Below are 19,057 nucleotides of genomic sequence, written 5' to 3'. Positions count from 1 at the left end.
CCGTAGGACAAATTTGTCAAAATTCGCTCAAATCTCGTTTTAACTCTCCAGGGTGAGAAAAATGACACCAGTGAATGGTCAAGAGTCTTTCTTCGGTAAATTACCCATACATTGAGCAAATTTAATGTCAACTCCTGATCTCCATACAAACAGTTATTTTTTAGCCAGAGTTATCCAGATACAAACTCTAAAATTACGCTTGGGTGACTTGTGGTTATTCGGGTTGATTAAAGAAAGCACTACCGTAATTTTGCTGATTTAATATCTCTGCTGTCTTCCCATATTTCCAGCTAAACTCTAAAATGTTCTCAAATATTTATCAAATCAGTCTTAAACATATTTAAAGCTAGAGATTTTGTTTGAGTTCGATGTACGTTTTTACACGAAAGAGCTAGCGTAATTGAAGTTCAATTTTGTCATGTTAAGCTACAAAATACGGATCGGCGGGCGCTCTTTTTCATCGACAACCAGCGATTAATTGGATTTTTACGCAAACAAAACTGAGCAGTATTTACAGACGAAAATTCTTAAGCCTTGATGAGGCATCACATGTTGCTTGTAATTGAGACGAAACTCAAACAAGCAAAATTTTATTACTTTTCGGTCCCGATAGACTCTATGGCGAAATCCTTGCAAGCGTGTGGCAAGAGGAGGGAAACTTTGAAGTTCTTAAACGCTGCTATATCAAATATATCCAGCTAATTTTTTGCTGTTATGGCAAAACTGTTGATCTTCAACGTATGTAAAATTTAGAGAGGAGTAATGTAGAGTTCTCGTAAAAGAAGACGCGGAAAACAACTTGTTCATGATAAGCGGGACATGCCTGCATTCGACACTGTCGTACTACACTCAAATTTGAGCAGCTTACGACGAAAATACTCAAGTGATATTCCAACAGACAAAATAGTATTGAGTTGTGGGCCAAAAAAACAAAAAAGCCTTTAAAAATACGCCACTGGTGGCTCAAAAATAAAGAAAGAAAACTTGATTTCCGGTTAGTTGAGAGGAAATTTTTGGCAGCCATTAATCTCACCGAGGCGCGGAGAAAAAGGAAGGAAAGCCTTTTCCTTACTTTTTCCTTCTCCTTACCTTGGAAAGCTAGCGTGAAATAAATTTTTCGGCGGGAAAACTTTTTAGCGGAAACGTTTTTGCATATGGAGAATCTTAAAAATTAGAACCCGCAATTGCGAGGCACACTCGAGGGCACTTCGCAACGGTAAATTGTATCTACCGTAATGCTCAACAGTGTGACATCATGCACGCAATCATGCGCACAAACCTTACGGGGTCAATCTATTTCGAAAGTTGTTGCAAGAAACTTCATGGGAGACTTGCAAGAAAATTTAATCAGTTCGGGCAAAAAGCTTGTCGCTCCTGTAGCAAATGACGTCCAAAGCGACTGTGTTCAAGATCCAGAAATCATGGCAGAAGAAGAGGCTTTCGACAACGAGAACCTAGTAATAGAGCGGCGAGGTGAACATCATGAACCCGCGGAGCTGCAAAAGGGATTAACCGTCTTCACGGCCGCAGTGTTCATCACTGGAGAAATGGCTGGCAGCGGTATTTTAGCACTACCTGCCGCCATTGTAGGAGCAGGTTTGACAGGCTTTGCTTTGCTAATTCTGTGTTGTTTTGCCTCTGGATATTGCGGTACGGTGCTAGGAAGATCCTGGGCGACTTTACGTGATCGTCATGACGAGTACAAGGGACATGTGCGGTATCCATACCCAGCCATTGGGGAGAAGGCTCATGGAAGATGGGCATCTGTTGCTGTTACTGTTTGTATCAACGTCACACTTATAGGTATTGTATCAAAATTTTCCCACAAATTTGCATAACGCCTAATTAAAGGGTTTTTGAATAATACTTTCTTCAATCTGTCACGCTACAAAGGTCTACATTCAGGAAATATGCACGTCGCTATTATCGACATAAAGCTACGAGTTAATGGGAACACAAAAATGCTCTTTCAGTCCAACGTAAAAGAAGACTACAATTCGTAAAATGTTATAAAACAAATTCAAAAACACTTAAACGATTTTGGGCTCAACTAGCCCTCTGCCCTCCGCTCAGCCAAGAAAGGTCATCACAACATTTGCAAGTAAGGTTCAAATTTTATCATCATGCCAAAAAATATCGGATACAAAACACCGTTTCGTTGCCACTGTAAAGACAGCCTGTTTCTGCATGACTTTGCTCCCAGTGTGAGGTGCGATGAAGGCATACTGGGTCTACTTGAAGCGTGATTTTTAAGTGAAATGTAGAATGCTGTTTTCTTTTCCTCATGAAATAAGATCTGCTTATTCGTGAGGTAAACAAAATATATCTGTGACAAAAGGATTGCGTTATTTGTTCGCCATGAAGATTACCATGTGATTTGATGGCCGTTACCCTCATTAAGCTGTATGTAATCGGTCAGTGTAAAACGCAGACTGTAGAATGCAGACCGGGACTAAAATGCAGACTGAGGGTAAAATGCAGACTGCAGACTGCAGACCAGGGGTAGAATGCAGACTGAGGGTAAAATTAATAATAATAATAAAAAAAACGAGGATCAAATCTGGATCAAATGAAGACTTGGGAGTGTTCGTACGCGTACCCGTAATTTTTTTTTGTACAAAATCCCGAAAACTCAAACCAAAATGCGTTTCCTAGCCTTAGTCAAACATTATATTATCAACCTCGAGTTCTTGAACTCCCCCAGTTTCCCACAAGGGCCCGAACTAATCGTAATTCTGTGCATCTTTGTTTACGCGTCGGCCATTTTGAATTTTGTTTACGCGATTAGTTCTGGGACCGACCAACTCTTGCAGCGCATTTCCTTCATCCTGTTTTCATCGACAGTCTTAGTAACGTTCAAACCACCGCATGTCTTAGCTGCTTCAAATGTCCTTGGAATTGTTCGGAACACAAGGCAAGCAAAACACGACAGCACAACAACAGGGCAAGCTAAACTTGTAGGTATCGAGCCTAGTTTGTGAAATACATTCAATCTTTGTACTCGACTTTAATATATCAAAAGGTTTGTGAATTGGTATTCGCTGAAAGGTGACAGCCGGCTGTCCAAACACGAGAATTTATAACATTTCGGCGTTCTCAAATAATCGTTAGTATGACCATTTTGATAGAAGAGATGCCAAAACACGACGCGTACACAATTCAACTTCATTTTTGTTTATTATTAATATTTTACAGGGGCGGGGGAGAACACTCTGCGACGCCTGGCACTTTTTGTGTATCTGAATCATCCAACAAAAAATGACGTCACATCCGGTAAAAAAGAGCGCTGAGCGGCAAAATCAAATTTGAACATGGCATAATCGTTCTCTCAGTAAGTAAAATGGTAATATTTTGCAATCAGCCGGATATTTTTAACGTTTTATTTGGCCACGATAAACAAAATTTTGTCTTCTTCCTCGTCATATCAGTTTGTTTGAAGGACAGGGTAATTATATATTCAAAAACACGCTGTTTTGAAGGCGTGTTTTTTACGAAATGTCGCCATTTCTTCCTCGCTGAATTCCACAGGAGTCATCGTTTGTGTGGAAATAATGAATTCTAGGTAAGTTGCACTCAATTCAAATATCCTATTCTCTTAGGTAGGCATCACACTAAGAAAAATGCACGATGACAGGTTTCTAGACATGGGGGAACCTTATTAACAGAAGCGCCTTTTTTAAAATTTACTGTTGCCAAACACTCGAGAGTACTTGAGTGCTGTTAATCGTATCACTGCAAGAATAGACCCACACACATAACGCGCTTTGCGGAACTTTCTTGCCGATCGACACTAACACAAACTCGTGTGTTTGCTCATGACTCAAACTGATGCCATAAAATATGTTACGATTGGTTAAGCACCTTAAACAAGATATGTTTTCTCTAAGCAATCCCTTAATTGATAAACGCTTCGTTACAGGCAGGCCGTGAACCCCTTAAAAAAAAAGCAAGAGGATTAGTTTTAACGGCGATTAAGTAATTTGGACATGTTGTGGTTTTCTCTCATTTATAATCAAATTTATTTTTCCGTTTCAACAGTGTTAGACGTCAGCAGCGCTAAGTTCCAATACCCCCCCCCCCCCCACTGAGGTCAAGCATGCACCTTTAATTTCTTCAAACCCTCTCATTTGCCCTGTTTGCAGACCAAGTTCCTCATCTATTAATCCCTGTCATATTGGCAACCCATTTTGAAAGGTTACTAAAAAATTGTGCATTATATTTCAGTGTGCTTTCTCTTTGTAATCTTACATCAAGATATTTCAATCCCTAAGGAAATGAGAGAACACTAGCAATACTGACAATTTTCAGTAATTCATCACTTTCAATATGCCATCTAAACAAATTGTTCATAAACAGTAGTGAAATTTCATACCCCTACACCTAGCCATAAAAGGAAGTCTGGGAACAGGCAATAGCAACAGTGACACTGCCAGGCTGGTGAATTTTACAAGCTAATGAACTCATGTCTAACAATGATGAGTGATGATGAAGCATGGTGCAGTGAAACTGAAGAATCAGACTGTGAGTGACAGTGATAGAGTCAGTGTCGTGAGAGTGATGCTAGTGTCTGTGAACTTGGACCAGATCAGCAAAGAAAAGGTTTTGTACTAGAAATTGACGGAGAGCAACAAGTTTGTGCTAAAAAACTGAAGAAGCTGGCTCAGACCAGTCTTAAAGCCAGCATCTACTTACAGTACTTGTCAAGAGTTCCTGACTTGTGTATGTGGGAAGGCTCTCTGTAATGACCTATATGGGGAGGCTCAGCTCACGATGAGTGCCTTTTTCAGGCTTCAGGTATAAAATTAATGATAGGGATTTCACAAGTTGAGGTGTATGAAAGGGTAGGAAAATCTGTCATTTAGGGATTCCATTCTTCTGGTTCTAAAATGTTGTTGAAAAGCTCTCATTTACTCTCCTCAGCCAGAATGAAGAGATTCTGTAATATTATTTATTAACTTCTTTCCAAGGGAATAGAAAAGGGATGCAGTATTCTTAAATAGGTTTGTTAAAGGGGTACATTTACCCTTTTGCAATGTAAGGTCGACAAAAGAGGTGCCATTTCTATCAAAATGGTACAAATGTATACAAAAGGGTAAGGGGTAATGGACCTTGAGATAAGGCCTTTCCATTTAAAACTTTGTAGAATACCCCTTCCCCCCCCCCCCCCTCCCAGCTTGTGAAACAAAGATGTTCAAATTATTGTTTTGTGAAAAAAGGCAATTATTAAAAAACAAAACAGTGCCAAGAGATTAAGTGATTGTCAATGCAAGTTTCCATTTGTATTTTGAATTAAAATGGGTATAACATGATCCTCAAGTATACTATGCAGCTTCACAGAGAGGCCCAAACTGATGATGAAAACATATGTTTTAACACTTAAAATTCTATTTTTGCCTCTTCCCTTGTACCTTGTGACCTTTGTAGGGAAATTCTGAAAAGGTCCCCATCCCCCCCCACCCCCACCCCAAAAAATTCAAATTTTATATACAAATCACTTTTTTATCTTGAAAATGGTCTCAGAGACAACAAAACATTTTTATGGCTAGCTAAACTACTTATTAGGAAAATAAAAATGTTCAAGGAAAAAATGAACAGGAAGAAACAACAACAAATTAACTTTTTTTTTTCAGAAGAGCTACTACTTGTATATTTTTTTAACTTACATGTAGGTCAACATAATTTGTTTTCACAATTTACCACAAAAGAAAACACCACAGAAAGGAGAACTATAGTTGTGGCATCTGAGCTACATTTTTAAATGGAAACATTTCCCATAAAAAATTTCCAAATTATATTCTTACCAGTACAACAACATACCAACTATATTTTGCAGAGAAGTATACTTAATTAATAAAATTGATGTAGTGAAATTTTCTATTTAATTTTTGTACACCTGATCTTACAGAGTGCAACCTTTAGTTTAACTGGTTCACTTTACCATTAAGGAATAATTAAATAAATCACACCAGAGTGGCTTTGTATCTTTATTATAATTCTCATTATCAGTAGAGAAATCACACTTGTACACTGGTCCACAGATCAATACTCTTACGTGTATGTTAAACATGGGAAAGCAGGTTGCATCATCTAAATCATAACATTGTATGCCTGTGTGGGGTGTATATGCCAGGAGGTAACCACCTAAGAAAAGACAAACATAAATTATGTCATTGTTTCAATGACTCACCCTAAGTGGGTATTATGCTCATTACCACCTTAATAAACAAGATATATTAAAGTATAATTTTTACCTCTGCTTTAAACTTTTCAAACCTACAGTTTGTTTTCACTTTCAGAGAGGTTCTTAAATTCACAAGCACACCACCCACCCCCCTCAGCCCCGATTCCTACTCTCCCATAGCCAGGATCCCATTTCAACCCTCCAATAAATCAGTAATTTTTTTTCTAATTTTGGTCTGACTTAGATTCATCTCCACTCAGCCATGAAAGCAATGGTGGTAGATTTCTGTATATTTGTTGGTCTAGTTCACTATTGTTCTCAGATTCCCACCTCCCTTTTGACAGAATTAAATTCCGTTAAAAAATAAAGTACAGTAGTTTAATCAAATTAATGCAGAGGCAAACATTGAACCAGAAACTTACTATAATTTTGGTATGAACGATACCAAAGTATAACTTACATAATTAATATCACATCTTTTCTATTGTAATTTAAGACAGTGCAACTACTAATAGATTGACCCCAAAAACCTAAAAACATGACTTTAGAAACACAGGTAAGTGAGAATATTGCCAGTTTTGCTTTTGCCACCAAGCACTCTGCTTTTAAAAAAAAATACATGGAAGATAATGACAAAGCAATAACAAAACCAGCCAACCAACCTCTGGCAATTCAATAAACACACCAAATTCCCCTCCAAAATTCTCTTCAACACCTTACAGTACATGTAAATGTCAGCAGCATAAATTCAACTCAATGATTTGGCATGCTACTATCATCAAATGTTTACCCCTTGATTCAGAATTTTTAGGAGTATCAAATAGAATTCCGCTATAGATTACAAATGCTGTTTACCTTAACAAATATTTGCATTAATTCTGGAGATATTTAAGTTTAAAATGTGTAAAATATATGCAAATGAGAGGACTGATGATGTCATACACCAAACCCAATATTACATCAAGTGCAGACCATATATACTGCAGAGATCATTGAAACTTGGTAGCCTTATAGTTCTACAGGCAACACACTAATATGGCTATAAAAATATGTTCCCAATTGGCAACTGAATCTAAGTTTTCCAGTCCCCTCTAACCCAATTTCAATAATGCAGTGATTTTCAGCTTGAAAAACATTAATCAAGGCCATGAGGTGGCCAGAAAAGCTTAGAATATCAGGGAAGGTCTGAAATGCAGTCTGTTGCCATGGTAACAAAACTGTTAAGTTCATATTATGTAGCACATCTGCAAATTGCATCGTAATAGCACTGTCCCCACTGGAGCCCATGGTTCAGTAGTTTACTTGGACAATAAATTTCATAACTTTCCTGGGGGACTGGATGATCTAACTGGTATGTGGGAGACTCCCAGAATATTTGCAAGAATGTATGACTATCTCTTCACAGGTATTCATTAATAAATAAATAAATAAATAAATAAATAAATAGACACTAACACTACTAACATGATTGAGTTTGGAAAATATATATATTTTTAGTCTAGTCGCATGCTCACTAGCTCGCTAGTTTGAGCACTCTGGTAACGGCTTAGATACTACCACATGTGTAGCATTTGGGGCGGCTTTTTAAGCTTAACCTCCATCCTAGTCTTCAGCACTGCACTGATGAGGCCCAGAAGGCCGAAACAGTACTGTCTGCAGTTAGATATAGCTCGCTGGCATACAAAGCTCTGCTTTCATGTTCAGTTTGAGCACTCTACTGGGATGAGTCGTTACTGTTGCAATTGCGCATGCTCACTAGCTCGCTAGTTTGAGCACTCTGGTAACGGCTTAGATACTACCACATGTGTAGCATTTGGGGCGGCTTTTTAAGCTTAACCTCCATCCTAGTCTTCAGCACTGCACTGATGAGGCCCAGAAGGCCGAAACAGTACTGTCTGCAGTTAGTTATATTTTTAGTCTATGATATTTTGAAAAATTCCCCTCTCCCATCTAACATGCTGATCTTCTTTAATTTGGTACTTGAAATTGATAACAAGGATGCTACACCTTGGCAACTCGTTGGCCAGGATATGTTGCACAGTCTTCACATCAGATAATGGGTCTGTACATATTATTTATGTATTTATTAAACAGAGATCTCCCCATCCCATCCCTATGGAAATTCCAATTTTTATTAATACTTTTCTTTAAAAAGTTTGGCTTTTGAGACCCTCCCCATCCCTGGAATTTCCAATAATCTCCTTGGGGTGGGTATGGACATTTTCTAGAACCACACAATAAAACAAATAAACAAACTTTAAGATAAAATGTTGAAGTATAAGTCAGTGGGACATATATACATTGATCAACTTATAAAGACATGATTGATCATTGCAACGTACTATACACAACTTAAGCAAAGGTGAAATTATAGCCTGAAAAAAAAATTAGGTGTGAACTGGATTCTAACCCATGACCTCTGTGATACCGGTGTGATAACTTAATTAATTAAAGTTCTATGCTACAACATACCAAACTGCTAATTTATTATGAAGTGACTCAGCTAAAGAAGAGTTGTCAAGAAATCAACTTTTTTGTGAATTCTAAGATCAATACGAGTCTTCTAAATTTAAGATTATTATACCTAACAAAAGACATACAGTAGGGCACTGCACTGTGTGCTCTCTCTACACACTCTTCCAGGCAGGATAGTAATACATATACATGTACTTTTTTTTTTGGTTTGGAATATACTGTTACTGCATGGTCATACAAGAGGTACTAGTTGCTGCTGAGTAGTCTTAAAATAAGTGAACTAAGTGTGACAAAATATAATGTATATTAAATCTGCACCAGTTCAGTACAATTTAATACCAAATTTTAATCAGCAGCAAAAAAAAATTGTTAGCACCTGATATTACATGTACATTGTGAAGGCTTCTGGAGGGGTTATACTTTTATAAAGTACCTGGCAGCAAGTACTATTTTGATTTACTAAAGCAAGACTGTAGTAACTGCTAAGAAAATGTGTTTTGTACATCCCAGAAAAATTGGGTGGGGGTCAGTGCAGCCCTCTTCACAAAAGTTAAACTCTTAACCTATTTATGACCAAAATCTGTGATTTTCCCTACCCCATTTATGACTGTTGCGACTGCTACAGTTGCCCTAAACATAAGTTTTGAAGGACTTTTGTTGATGGTCTTATCAATATGATGAAAATTGAGGTAGCTTATTCTAAAAAACATAACAAATTAAAGACTAGAGGGCAAAAGCCTTACCCTAGAGTATTTATGACCAAAACGACTGAATAACCATACCCTTTGGGGCTGCACAGCTGTATATAGCACATAGAGGAGAGTTCCCCCCCTCCCCCTACCGCTGGAGCAGGAATCAAAATATCATTGCCTTGATGACATAATAAAGATAAAATCTCAAAATAATCAAGAGTTACATATATGCATGGGACTTCACTAACAAAATGATGCCTGTTGCTTGTTGTAAATTGTATATAAATTACTCCTACAATGTGCCAAAATTCTGTTAATCTGGTCACCAACAGGTCACAAAAATCTGACTGTATAATTAATAAATAAGAAAATGACCGACTGAGCTTTTGTTTGAGCCAGAATAGAGTGGCCATAATAACTAGGTGGCTGTGTTAACGGGGGTGGCCGTATGGTAAGGTACATTCCACAGTAGTGATAAAGATGACACTCTCAAACACCAGTACCCATAAAGATTTTGGACAGTATATTTTGCATAATCAGTTGGAAGAGGAAGAGGGAAAATGGAAATAAAATAGAATAGCTCTTGTGTACCAGAGACAACCCTTTCCCCGAGTTACCCTGGCAGAGCTAACTTTTCACTTATTTCTTTGCAAAATTCAACCAACCGTTTACATGAGGATGACGAACCAGACTTGGGGGCGAGACAATTCAGGTGGGCAAGTTGACTCGCCTTGGCAGCTAAAGTAACCAACAACTTTTCTTTGAGTATACATAAACACTTTGGCTCACCTAACTGGAACAACTCTCAGCATGGCGAGTGTCTCGTAATGCCTAGATTTAAGATTTAAAGCAGCAATTTGTATCAAAGAAGAGAAAATTAACTCAGCAAAACCCACTGTGATCAAATGAGTGAGGGAAACTTAAACAAAGAGGGATAGTTGCACATTTGATTATTCAATAAGAATTACAAATAATCATGCAGGGTCAACTTTTACTCGGCCTACAGGGGCTACATTTTCTCATACAAACACTTGATAAAGTTGCCTCAGGGGGAGGGTTATCCCGGGTACCCGAGACCATACAAATGGGACCTGTGTTGCCTCAAAGAACACCCCCACGATTATCAAAGGGGAAGGTCCATAAACAGGACCTTAACTTAGGGCAGCTTCAATGGCAGATTCCCTCTGATGGTTTGGATTTGAATAATTGATTTAATTACTTTTAAGGAGGACTAGAACTTAAAAATCTTGCTCGAATTTCGATCCAGCGAGGCATAAGCTTCCATGCCGTGAATCAAGTTTTTACTGGGCGTTTTAAAAGCACTCACCGAAGAGAAAGAGACTGATGACACCAAACTACCGACGGATACAGATGTACTGTATCTTACTGAAAACAACAATCTTCAACGAGAGATGTAGGAATGTGGGATACTGACCTTCAGCATGCGATCCAGCTTGTCTCTTCTACCAATACACGTGAGCCAAGAGCAACAAAAGCTCTGGTGACAGTGACTTTCGGAGCTAAACGGCTTCTGTTAATTATGTTCCCGTAGTACACAGTGCAAACTATGGCCAGCAATACTTCATCCAGGTTGTTGTTAACATTATAGGCTATTGCACTTATTGTTATCACTAAATCACGAACAACAAGAACCAAAAGTCGGAACAACACCAGTTTTGAATATGTGTAAAATTGGCCCGACGATGACGGAAGGCTCTCCGATATTTTGCTTCAAAGCAATAATAAACTTTTCTCTTTTCCCGAAATTTTTGCTTCAAAAGTCGAAGTAATGTGTCTGCAACATCCTTCAATACTCAATATAAAATGAAACGAAACTGATGGTTTACAAATAGAGGGAAATCATGAGTAATTGAAACGCCATTTTCTCGCTTTGTGAAACGAGCCGCGAAGCGCCGTTTAAACCGGATGTGACGTCATTTTTTGTTGGATGATGCCTACACGAAAATTTCAGGAGTCTTCTGCCCCGCCCCTGATATTTTATTTTACCCTCAGTCTGCATTTTAGCCCCGGTCTGCAGTCTGCGTTTTATACTGACCGGTATGTAATTAAAAAGCGTAAAACATCTAGATCATGGCATGACTGTTTTGTTTTTGCAATGAAAAGAAAAATCGTCTGGACATCCAAGCAGAACTCTCTAATCATGCAGCAAGAAACATTGCAAAGCGAACCACTATATCGTGACTGTATAAAACGCCTGAAGGCAACGTTTGAGTAATTTGTGTGTTTTTGATCTGTAAAGCACAAGAGAAACAAACATGTTCCTTTTTTCTTGTGCTTGTGCTTATGCTTGTTTCACTTGTGTTATGCTTATCTCACAAGTGTGCACCAGGTTTTAACAAACCTGAGAGTTATAGCTATTACGTCAAATGACAAATATAAATTGATACGTATTGGGAATTCCTGGAAATTTTGGTCGAGTCCTCTCTAAGACGGAAGTGAGAGAGACCACCCACCTACGGTTAACTTATAAGTTAGCAGTGTAATTACAATGCTCATTTTCTTTATGGACCAGTTTTTCACGGAATAATAATAATTTTTTTTTGTCTAGGCGTGTGCGTGGTGTTTCTTATCTTGGCAGCAGGAAACATGTCAAGTCTGGTTAATCTGCCTGTGCATGGTGATATTGGAAAAACTGGTGAATTGCGTATTTGGCTTGTAATTTGCTTTGCAGTCCTACTTCCTTGCTCCTGGCTTGGCACGCCCAAGGAGTTCTGGGGGATAGCTGTAGGTGCTAGTTTGGCGACGGCCGTGGCTTGTTTGATGATCTGCGTGTGTATCGGATTGGATTTGCCGACCGATTTGAAAACCGTTCAACAGCCTACTGTGAACTTCGAGAGTTTCTTTTCAGGTATGAAAACAGCGTGTCATCTTTCTTTCTTCCATTGTTCCACCTGTATTGAAATATGCCACTATTAAAAGTTAGTTTTAAAAGATGGCTCACAACAGTTTCCAGCATTGTTCAGCACTTCTTCTTTGATTGTTCAATTCTACCTCTCGTTTTTAGTTGATGCTACAATAATGGGATTGGTGAAGTTATGGCCCACAGAAGGTTACCATAGCAATGGTTTCACCCATTAGAAACACTCTTAATTTTCGCGTGAGGAAAATGTTGGAATCCTGTTATACCGCAATTACAATTGAATCGGACAATAACTCAAAATGACCTAGACAATATTCTACTCTTTTATGAACCCCATATTAGCTTTTTATTTCCTCACAAGGATCTTTTTGTTCTTAATGTAATTTTTTCTACTTCACACTTTTTACGGTGTGTGTTTTAGCGATAGCGCTTTTTATTCACTATTTGTCAAAGATTGCACACTGATAATCGAAAGCTTGTAATCTTAAACTATTTTACCCAGAGAACGTTTTAAAATTTTATATATGATAAGCAAGACATTTTAAGGTGGCCTCACGTACATGCTGAATTACTCTGTAATGCAAATGAGAAAACTTAACCTTGAAAAGGGCTATTGATCGCTGTTAACTGGGTTTTTACTTAAGACAAAGATAAACATTTTCCATCATTAACCTAGCTTGTTCAAGAAGACCGTGAAACCAGGCTCCTGTTTTCTTAATATATATAATTCTTTCTCTAGCGCGAGAACTGGTAACTGTGCTGAATGACACGGAAGAATTTGAAAACGGCGGCTTTTCGTTTTCGTATAGACGGCGTCACGATGATCATGTGATTTCCTTGACCGAGTTTTCCTCAAACACAAATCAAAATGACTGGTGATCTTTGCGCTTTGAAATTCCTCCCGCGTAGTGTGGACGGAATTTAAATTTGGGGAAAATAACTTTGTCGACAGTGATCTGTAAAGAACAGAATCATTCTGACAAAGTTCCAGCTCACGCAAGAGAAATAAAAATGCAGACGGTGTTGATGATAGGACAAGTGTACCTAAATGTTTTACAATCAAAATGTCTACGTGGTTTCAATTACTAATGTTCCTTTGTTTTGTAGCTTTTGGAACAATTCTGTTTTCCTTTGGTGGTGCCTCGACCTTCCCAACCATTCAGACAGACATGAAGAAATCCTCCAGGTTTGCGTTGTCCGTTTTCTGGGCTTATATTGGCGTAGTCAGCATGTACCTGCCTGTGACAGTGCTTGGCTTTGTGGCATACGGCAAGGACATCACCTCGAACATTCTCGACAGTGTGGGTCATAACCAGCATAATACGTCTGCAGGAATGTTAGACGTAGTGCTGGCGCTCATTACGCTTCACTTGCTGTTCAGTTTTGTGATTGTGGTAAATCCAGTGTCACAGCAGTTAGAGGAACTTTTGAGTATACCCCAAGGTGAGTAACCATGGTAACCTAGTTTAGTCAGGAGAACAGGAGTTGGCCTCGTTGGGAACGGGCTCGTTGCAGAAGGAGCGCAGATCGGTGCCCTGCTGCATATCAAAGCACAGCTTTTGCACCAGTATCACTTTTGTTGTACTATCCCATGAAAATTCCTGGTTTCGAAGAGGTTTAAGTAGGGAAGGTAAATAGGGTGTGGTCAAGAAAACTGCTACTCCGCCTCTTCGTCTCGTTACTTACACACCCTGCAGTAAGTTGTTAGCTTACTTTGATAATTAATTAAGTAACGTGCCTTTGTTGAGAAGGAGTTACCCAGATGTCTTTAAATACATGTCAAATTATATTATTTCTTTTCTTTAATTTCACGAATTGGTTCGACTATTTTGCCTCATTTTTCCAGCTTGGGTAAAAAGAGAAACAAACTGACGGTAGTGTAAACAGTTATAGTGATTTTTACCAATGTTAAGTTGTTTAACCTCAGTTCTCCCAAATATTTGATGACAAATGAGGATTTTCGTTATTCTCACTACCTGACTGCTTAACGATACAATGATGCTGTTAAGGTATATTACATGTTGAACACTGTTAGGAGTGAAAGCGTTTCGATGTTGATAGTATGGTATCTATACTAGTAAAACTAACGCTCATGTTTTAACTTTCTTTTCCGGCAGAGTTCTGTCTGAAGCGGTGTCTTCTTCGTACAGGAATCATGTGTTGTATCCTTGGCGTTGGTGAACTCATACCAAAGTTTGGTCCCATTCTCTCTCTGATAGGAGGATCCACAGTAACAGCGCTAACCTTTGTGTTTCCTTGTCTGTTTTATCTCAGAATAGAAAAGAACATTCCTTTACATATCAAGGTGTTCTTGTACGAACTTATAGCTGTCGGGATTTTTGGCGGTGTCGCGTCTACTTACTCGGCGATAAATGACATTCGAAAAGTATTCAGTTAAAAAATAAGAAGAATTTTTAAGGAGTTAAACCAAGTATATGTAGGTTGTTACAAAGACAAGGATGGGCTCTTAAAATTGACATCCCGTGATTGACATTTATCAATGATAGGTCACCTGATCTCAGTATCAGGTCACTAATCATTGACTGCACAGTTTTTCTAAACAGGTAGTTACACTTAAATCAGTGATTTTGTACAATCATCAGAAGTATTTCCGTTCTTGGTCTAAAAATGAAAAGCTGAGAAAGCTCAAGAATGGCATATATAAAGCATACTTACCAAAGGAAGTCTTATCTGAGAAATTTTGATGATGGTGTTTCCTAAAACTTCGAAACGCAAGACTCAAACATCGCAGATGGTTACTTCTCAAACTCATCAATGATTTATCAAATTCAAACAAAGGATATCATAACCGCGAGACGGTTTTTGAATATCTGATATTAATTAGCATATATTTTTACGAGTTTATTTTTCCGTTTTTCTCCTTGTTTTAGTTTCGATTGTGGAGACATATCAAACGCTCAAGACAGTGTTTTACCACATTTCCAAACACTGTTTTTAACTCTGTTCTCGGTATTTGATAATAGGTAAAACTCGGATGATTATAAATTTTACAAGGCGTTTGACAAGAAAAAAAATATATTAAAGCGGTGAATGTTACAATGTCATCGCTGAACATCACTATCAAGAAATAAAAGCCAACAAAGTTCTGAAAGTCATTATAGTGCTTAAGAGAACACTTTCATTCTGGTTCAGTTGGTGTACAGTCTTAAAACATGTTAACTTAATAGAAATATCATTGAATAAAAGCAAGAGACCATGATAAAGGCAGTCTAAAGGCTGCCACACACCTTTGCGAAAGAACTTGTGTTTCTGTGCCTTCGCGCTTTCAGTTATGGTCGCGAGAGTACGCGGCGAGTTTAAGTAAACGAACTATACCTTGTCAACCTGTAGATAACTGCGTTTAAAATTGTGAAATAAAATATAAGGACTTTTTTCATTGTCATTAATTATACAATCAGCTTGCAAACATTGTTTAAAGTTTAATTGAATACGCTTGTTCTAATTTTACAGTAGGGGATATTTTGACAGAAGACCGTTCAGAGAAATCCAGAAGTATATATTTCTACGCTTTGTTACATCGACTTGCAAACTATTACGGTCTTGAAAACCTGGAACCGTCTTTCAAAGAGGAAGGATCCTTTGGGCTGTTCAGTGGTTAACAACAGACTGTTACCGTAAAGACTCTGACAAGTCCTCCCCGGGCCTCTCCTTCCCAACCCATTTGTCCACTGTCGCGTTATTTATTCGCGTCAACGGGCGCAAATTTTAACGGGTTTACGCGAGTGAAATAAAATAGAACAAATGAATGGACGGTTAACATGTGTCTGCAGTAGAATGTAGGAGAAAGTAGAAAGTGAATCAACCTCTTTGGCAGGTGCAAGCGGCCCATACATCTTTTAAATTTGCGCTGGTTGACCCAAGTTATCAATATGCGAGAGTGGTAATCCACCTAAAAATCTGGTTTTCAGACGGGGAACGGAAGAATTGGAAACGGAGGAATGGGGAACGGTAAAGTAAGGAATGGGAAAATAAAGAACAGGTAGCAGGAAACAATCACAAGGGGAAACGGAACGGGAACCCGGAGAACGGGGAACGGAGAAATTTCCGTCAGCACAAATGAACCCAGGAGATAGTTTTATGCAGTAGTAGTTAGTGATATTCAACAGTTGTGAGAATATACAGTCAAAAGATGCCTTCTTAAGTCTCAGTTAAGATGTACCGTTTAAAAGATTCCCAGTTTTAAAGAATCTCCATTTTAAAGATTCTCGCTTTCAAAGAATCCCCGTTCCCCGCTTTCGATTCCCGTTCCGTTTCCCATTTTTGTATTTGTTTCCCATTTTTGTATTTGTTTCCCATTTCCCATTTCCCTGTTCCCTGATTTTAAAAAATGCATTCCCGTACAGTTTCTGTATTACCTCTTGAGGCGAATGTGAACGAAAATCTCGTTGATGGTACAGCATTTACTTTTCTACCCAACGACCGTCTAAAGAAAGGGAGAAAGACGGTTATCAAAAGAGAATATAAATATTAAAAATACATACATAATCTGGCGCATGCATGATCTGCAAAATGGACGTCGTCAATTTTTGTTTTGTTTTGTTTTGTTTTGTTTTCTCATCTGATATGTTTCACTCCTTTCACTGACCTGTTTATTTTAAGTTGTGAATTTAAGCTTTAAGTTGTGACTTTTTAAAGATGCTAGAGGAAAGGTACGAAAAAAATAAATTAAGTTGTTCTTTTAGTTTCAAGTCTCTAAAATCGACAAACGCTTACATATTATATTCGGCTACTAAGAGACTTTCTTTTCAATCGTGACGCAATTATTCTAACTTATTCTTTGTTAATATATTATTAAAAGTTTTTTTTGGATACCGAATGCCGGCTGTGAACACATTGAGCGAACAAAAACTTCAAAGTTAGTAAAATTTGCCATAAAAAGCAAGTAAAAGGTAAAACTAACGAAGGGGTTTATCAAATAATGCCAGAAATAACGAATTATATTCGAATTCAAAGATAAGTTTGTCGCTTGGACAATTATTTCTACATGTTAATCCTTAATTACATGTATTCGATAAACTTAATGAAGTAAGGAGATGTCAGTTTTCATGTAGTTTAAAGCAGACGTATGCAAATAACGGCTTTCCGCCAATTCAGAATTCAATGTTGTTGGATTTTGGCTTCTGAGAGAGGAAGATTTTTTTTCGAGCTTGGATATTTTCACCGCTAAGGTAACCCAGAATTTCACCCATCACTACTTAATTAAAGGCTACACCTAATGTATAAATAACAGCTAAAAGAATCCTTGCGACACTCATGGCTATGCAGCAAGTTTTGAGTTTCTCGCCATCTGTATTTCGTTATGTCTTCTTCTTGTGATCTTCCGATCTATTATCATTACGTGCTTTACTTAAATAGGTACGGGCAACTGATGTATGTGGGTAAAACTATGAGAATTGTTCGTGCAAATAATCAACCTGACAGGGATTTCTTACAAGGGTTTTAATGAAATATTAGTTAACATCATCTGTGTCAGAATTTTGAGAACAGGATGTGGGTTCAGTTTCTGATATTTACGTATTTAAAATGGAATAGATGGACATGTTAACGCAGTGAAAAGGTTCATAAACCAATCATGAATTGTTTGCAAGAATTGCAAGTGTTGCTCAGAAGTGTTCACGTTGTGGAGAAAAGATGCCGTGACTGAACAGGTAGTTCTTTTCCACCGGCATCCGGTCTGAGCACATTTCAGTTCTTGCTGAAAAAAATATCTAAGACTAAAAAATAATAATAATAGTAATAATAAAATGACAACTAAAATGTACTTTGTTGTCGAATACAAGTAACTAGAAGTAATCTTTTAGGTCTGGAATCCATTGTTAAGGTACGGCATGGCATTTTATCCGTATGCTATGTAACTCTCGATTTGTCTGTTCGTCCGTCAGGCGGTTTTGCACAACTAAATAAACTTTAACGACAAGTTCATCTACTGGGTAGTTATGTCCCGTTCATTACGTACGGTCTTTATCTGAAACTAAAAAATAAATTAGAAAGACGTGAACATTTAATAAGAATTCTTCTAAAATAGTTAGATTATTCGCTGTCGAATTCATGATCTAATTGATAAATAGAAGCTTCAGATCTACTTTAAAATGGTTCGCCGGGGTGGGGAGGGGGGTGGAAGTGGCGGGGAGGGTGGGGGTGGCGAGGGGGGTGGGGGTGGCGTGGAGCGGGGCAGATAGGCGGTAAACAATAAAACAGGTGTCTTCACTGAAAAGCAATTTATTAAACTTACAGCTTGCAGTTTAAAGACTTTGAAAAAAAAATTCAGGGGACTGCGAATTTCGGTGTGAGCTTCTATTTGTACTTCCTGATAAGCTATCTCTCCTAGACTACATTAGACCAAAGAAAGTCTCTCATTAATATTTTTATCCTGATTATTTAGGAAAGAACTTTCACGTCATGTTTCTACTGCTGACGTTGAGCGGTAAGTAAATCCATTTTACTTTCTCTTCATTTCTCGTTATTGCCTCTGATTTTCTATTGTAGATGGTATTCTTATCGTATTTTATCTTATTTTATCTCATCTTAATTCAACAGTGCTTTCTGTGGCGAAAGGTAATTTCTTTGCATCTAATAATTCCGAACCTGGTCTTGAAGACTGCCCAAAGTCGTGCGAATGCAAGAATCTAAAGACACCCCCATTTGGCATGAAGGTTTCGTGCAGTGGAGTAGAGCTAAAGAATGTTTCTGCATGGAAACTACCTGCTTCGACAACCATCTTGTATGTATATTTTCGGCGATAATTACATTGTCTTTAGATGTTTCAATTCTCTCAAAAGCGTTATTGTTGATAAATGATGATGATAA

At 38.0% G+C, this 19,057-nt stretch overlaps 1 protein-coding gene and 1 long non-coding RNA gene across 2 annotated transcripts; one reads left to right on the top strand and one right to left on the bottom strand.

The window, feature by feature from the left end:
* Positions 1-1,227: 1,227 nt before the first annotated feature.
* On the top strand, positions 1,228-15,656 carry LOC110063054 (uncharacterized). Its single transcript, XM_089274446.1, has 4 exons — positions 1,228-1,803; positions 11,918-12,217; positions 13,337-13,672; positions 14,347-15,656. Exons 1-4 carry the CDS (start codon positions 1,236-1,238, stop codon positions 14,625-14,627), a joined length of 1,485 nt encoding a protein of 494 aa, XP_089130572.1. The 5' UTR covers positions 1,228-1,235; the 3' UTR covers positions 14,628-15,656.
* LOC149118927 (uncharacterized) lies at positions 5,972-11,335 on the bottom strand. Its single transcript, XR_016202274.1, has 2 exons — positions 10,784-11,335; positions 5,972-6,141 (listed from the first exon to the last, which is right to left on the bottom strand). It is a non-coding gene; the product is annotated as an uncharacterized LOC149118927 (long non-coding RNA).
* Positions 15,657-19,057: the final 3,401 nt, after the last annotated feature.

The sequence above is a fragment of the Orbicella faveolata genome, unplaced genomic scaffold (genome assembly GCF_042242905.1).
Source record: "Orbicella faveolata isolate gen_17 unplaced genomic scaffold, um_ofav_v1 contig_1, whole genome shotgun sequence".
NCBI lineage: Eukaryota > Metazoa > Cnidaria > Anthozoa > Scleractinia > Merulinidae > Orbicella > Orbicella faveolata.
Note: the sequence above shows the minus strand (reverse complement) of the source record. Positions and strands in the feature narration are given on the sequence as shown.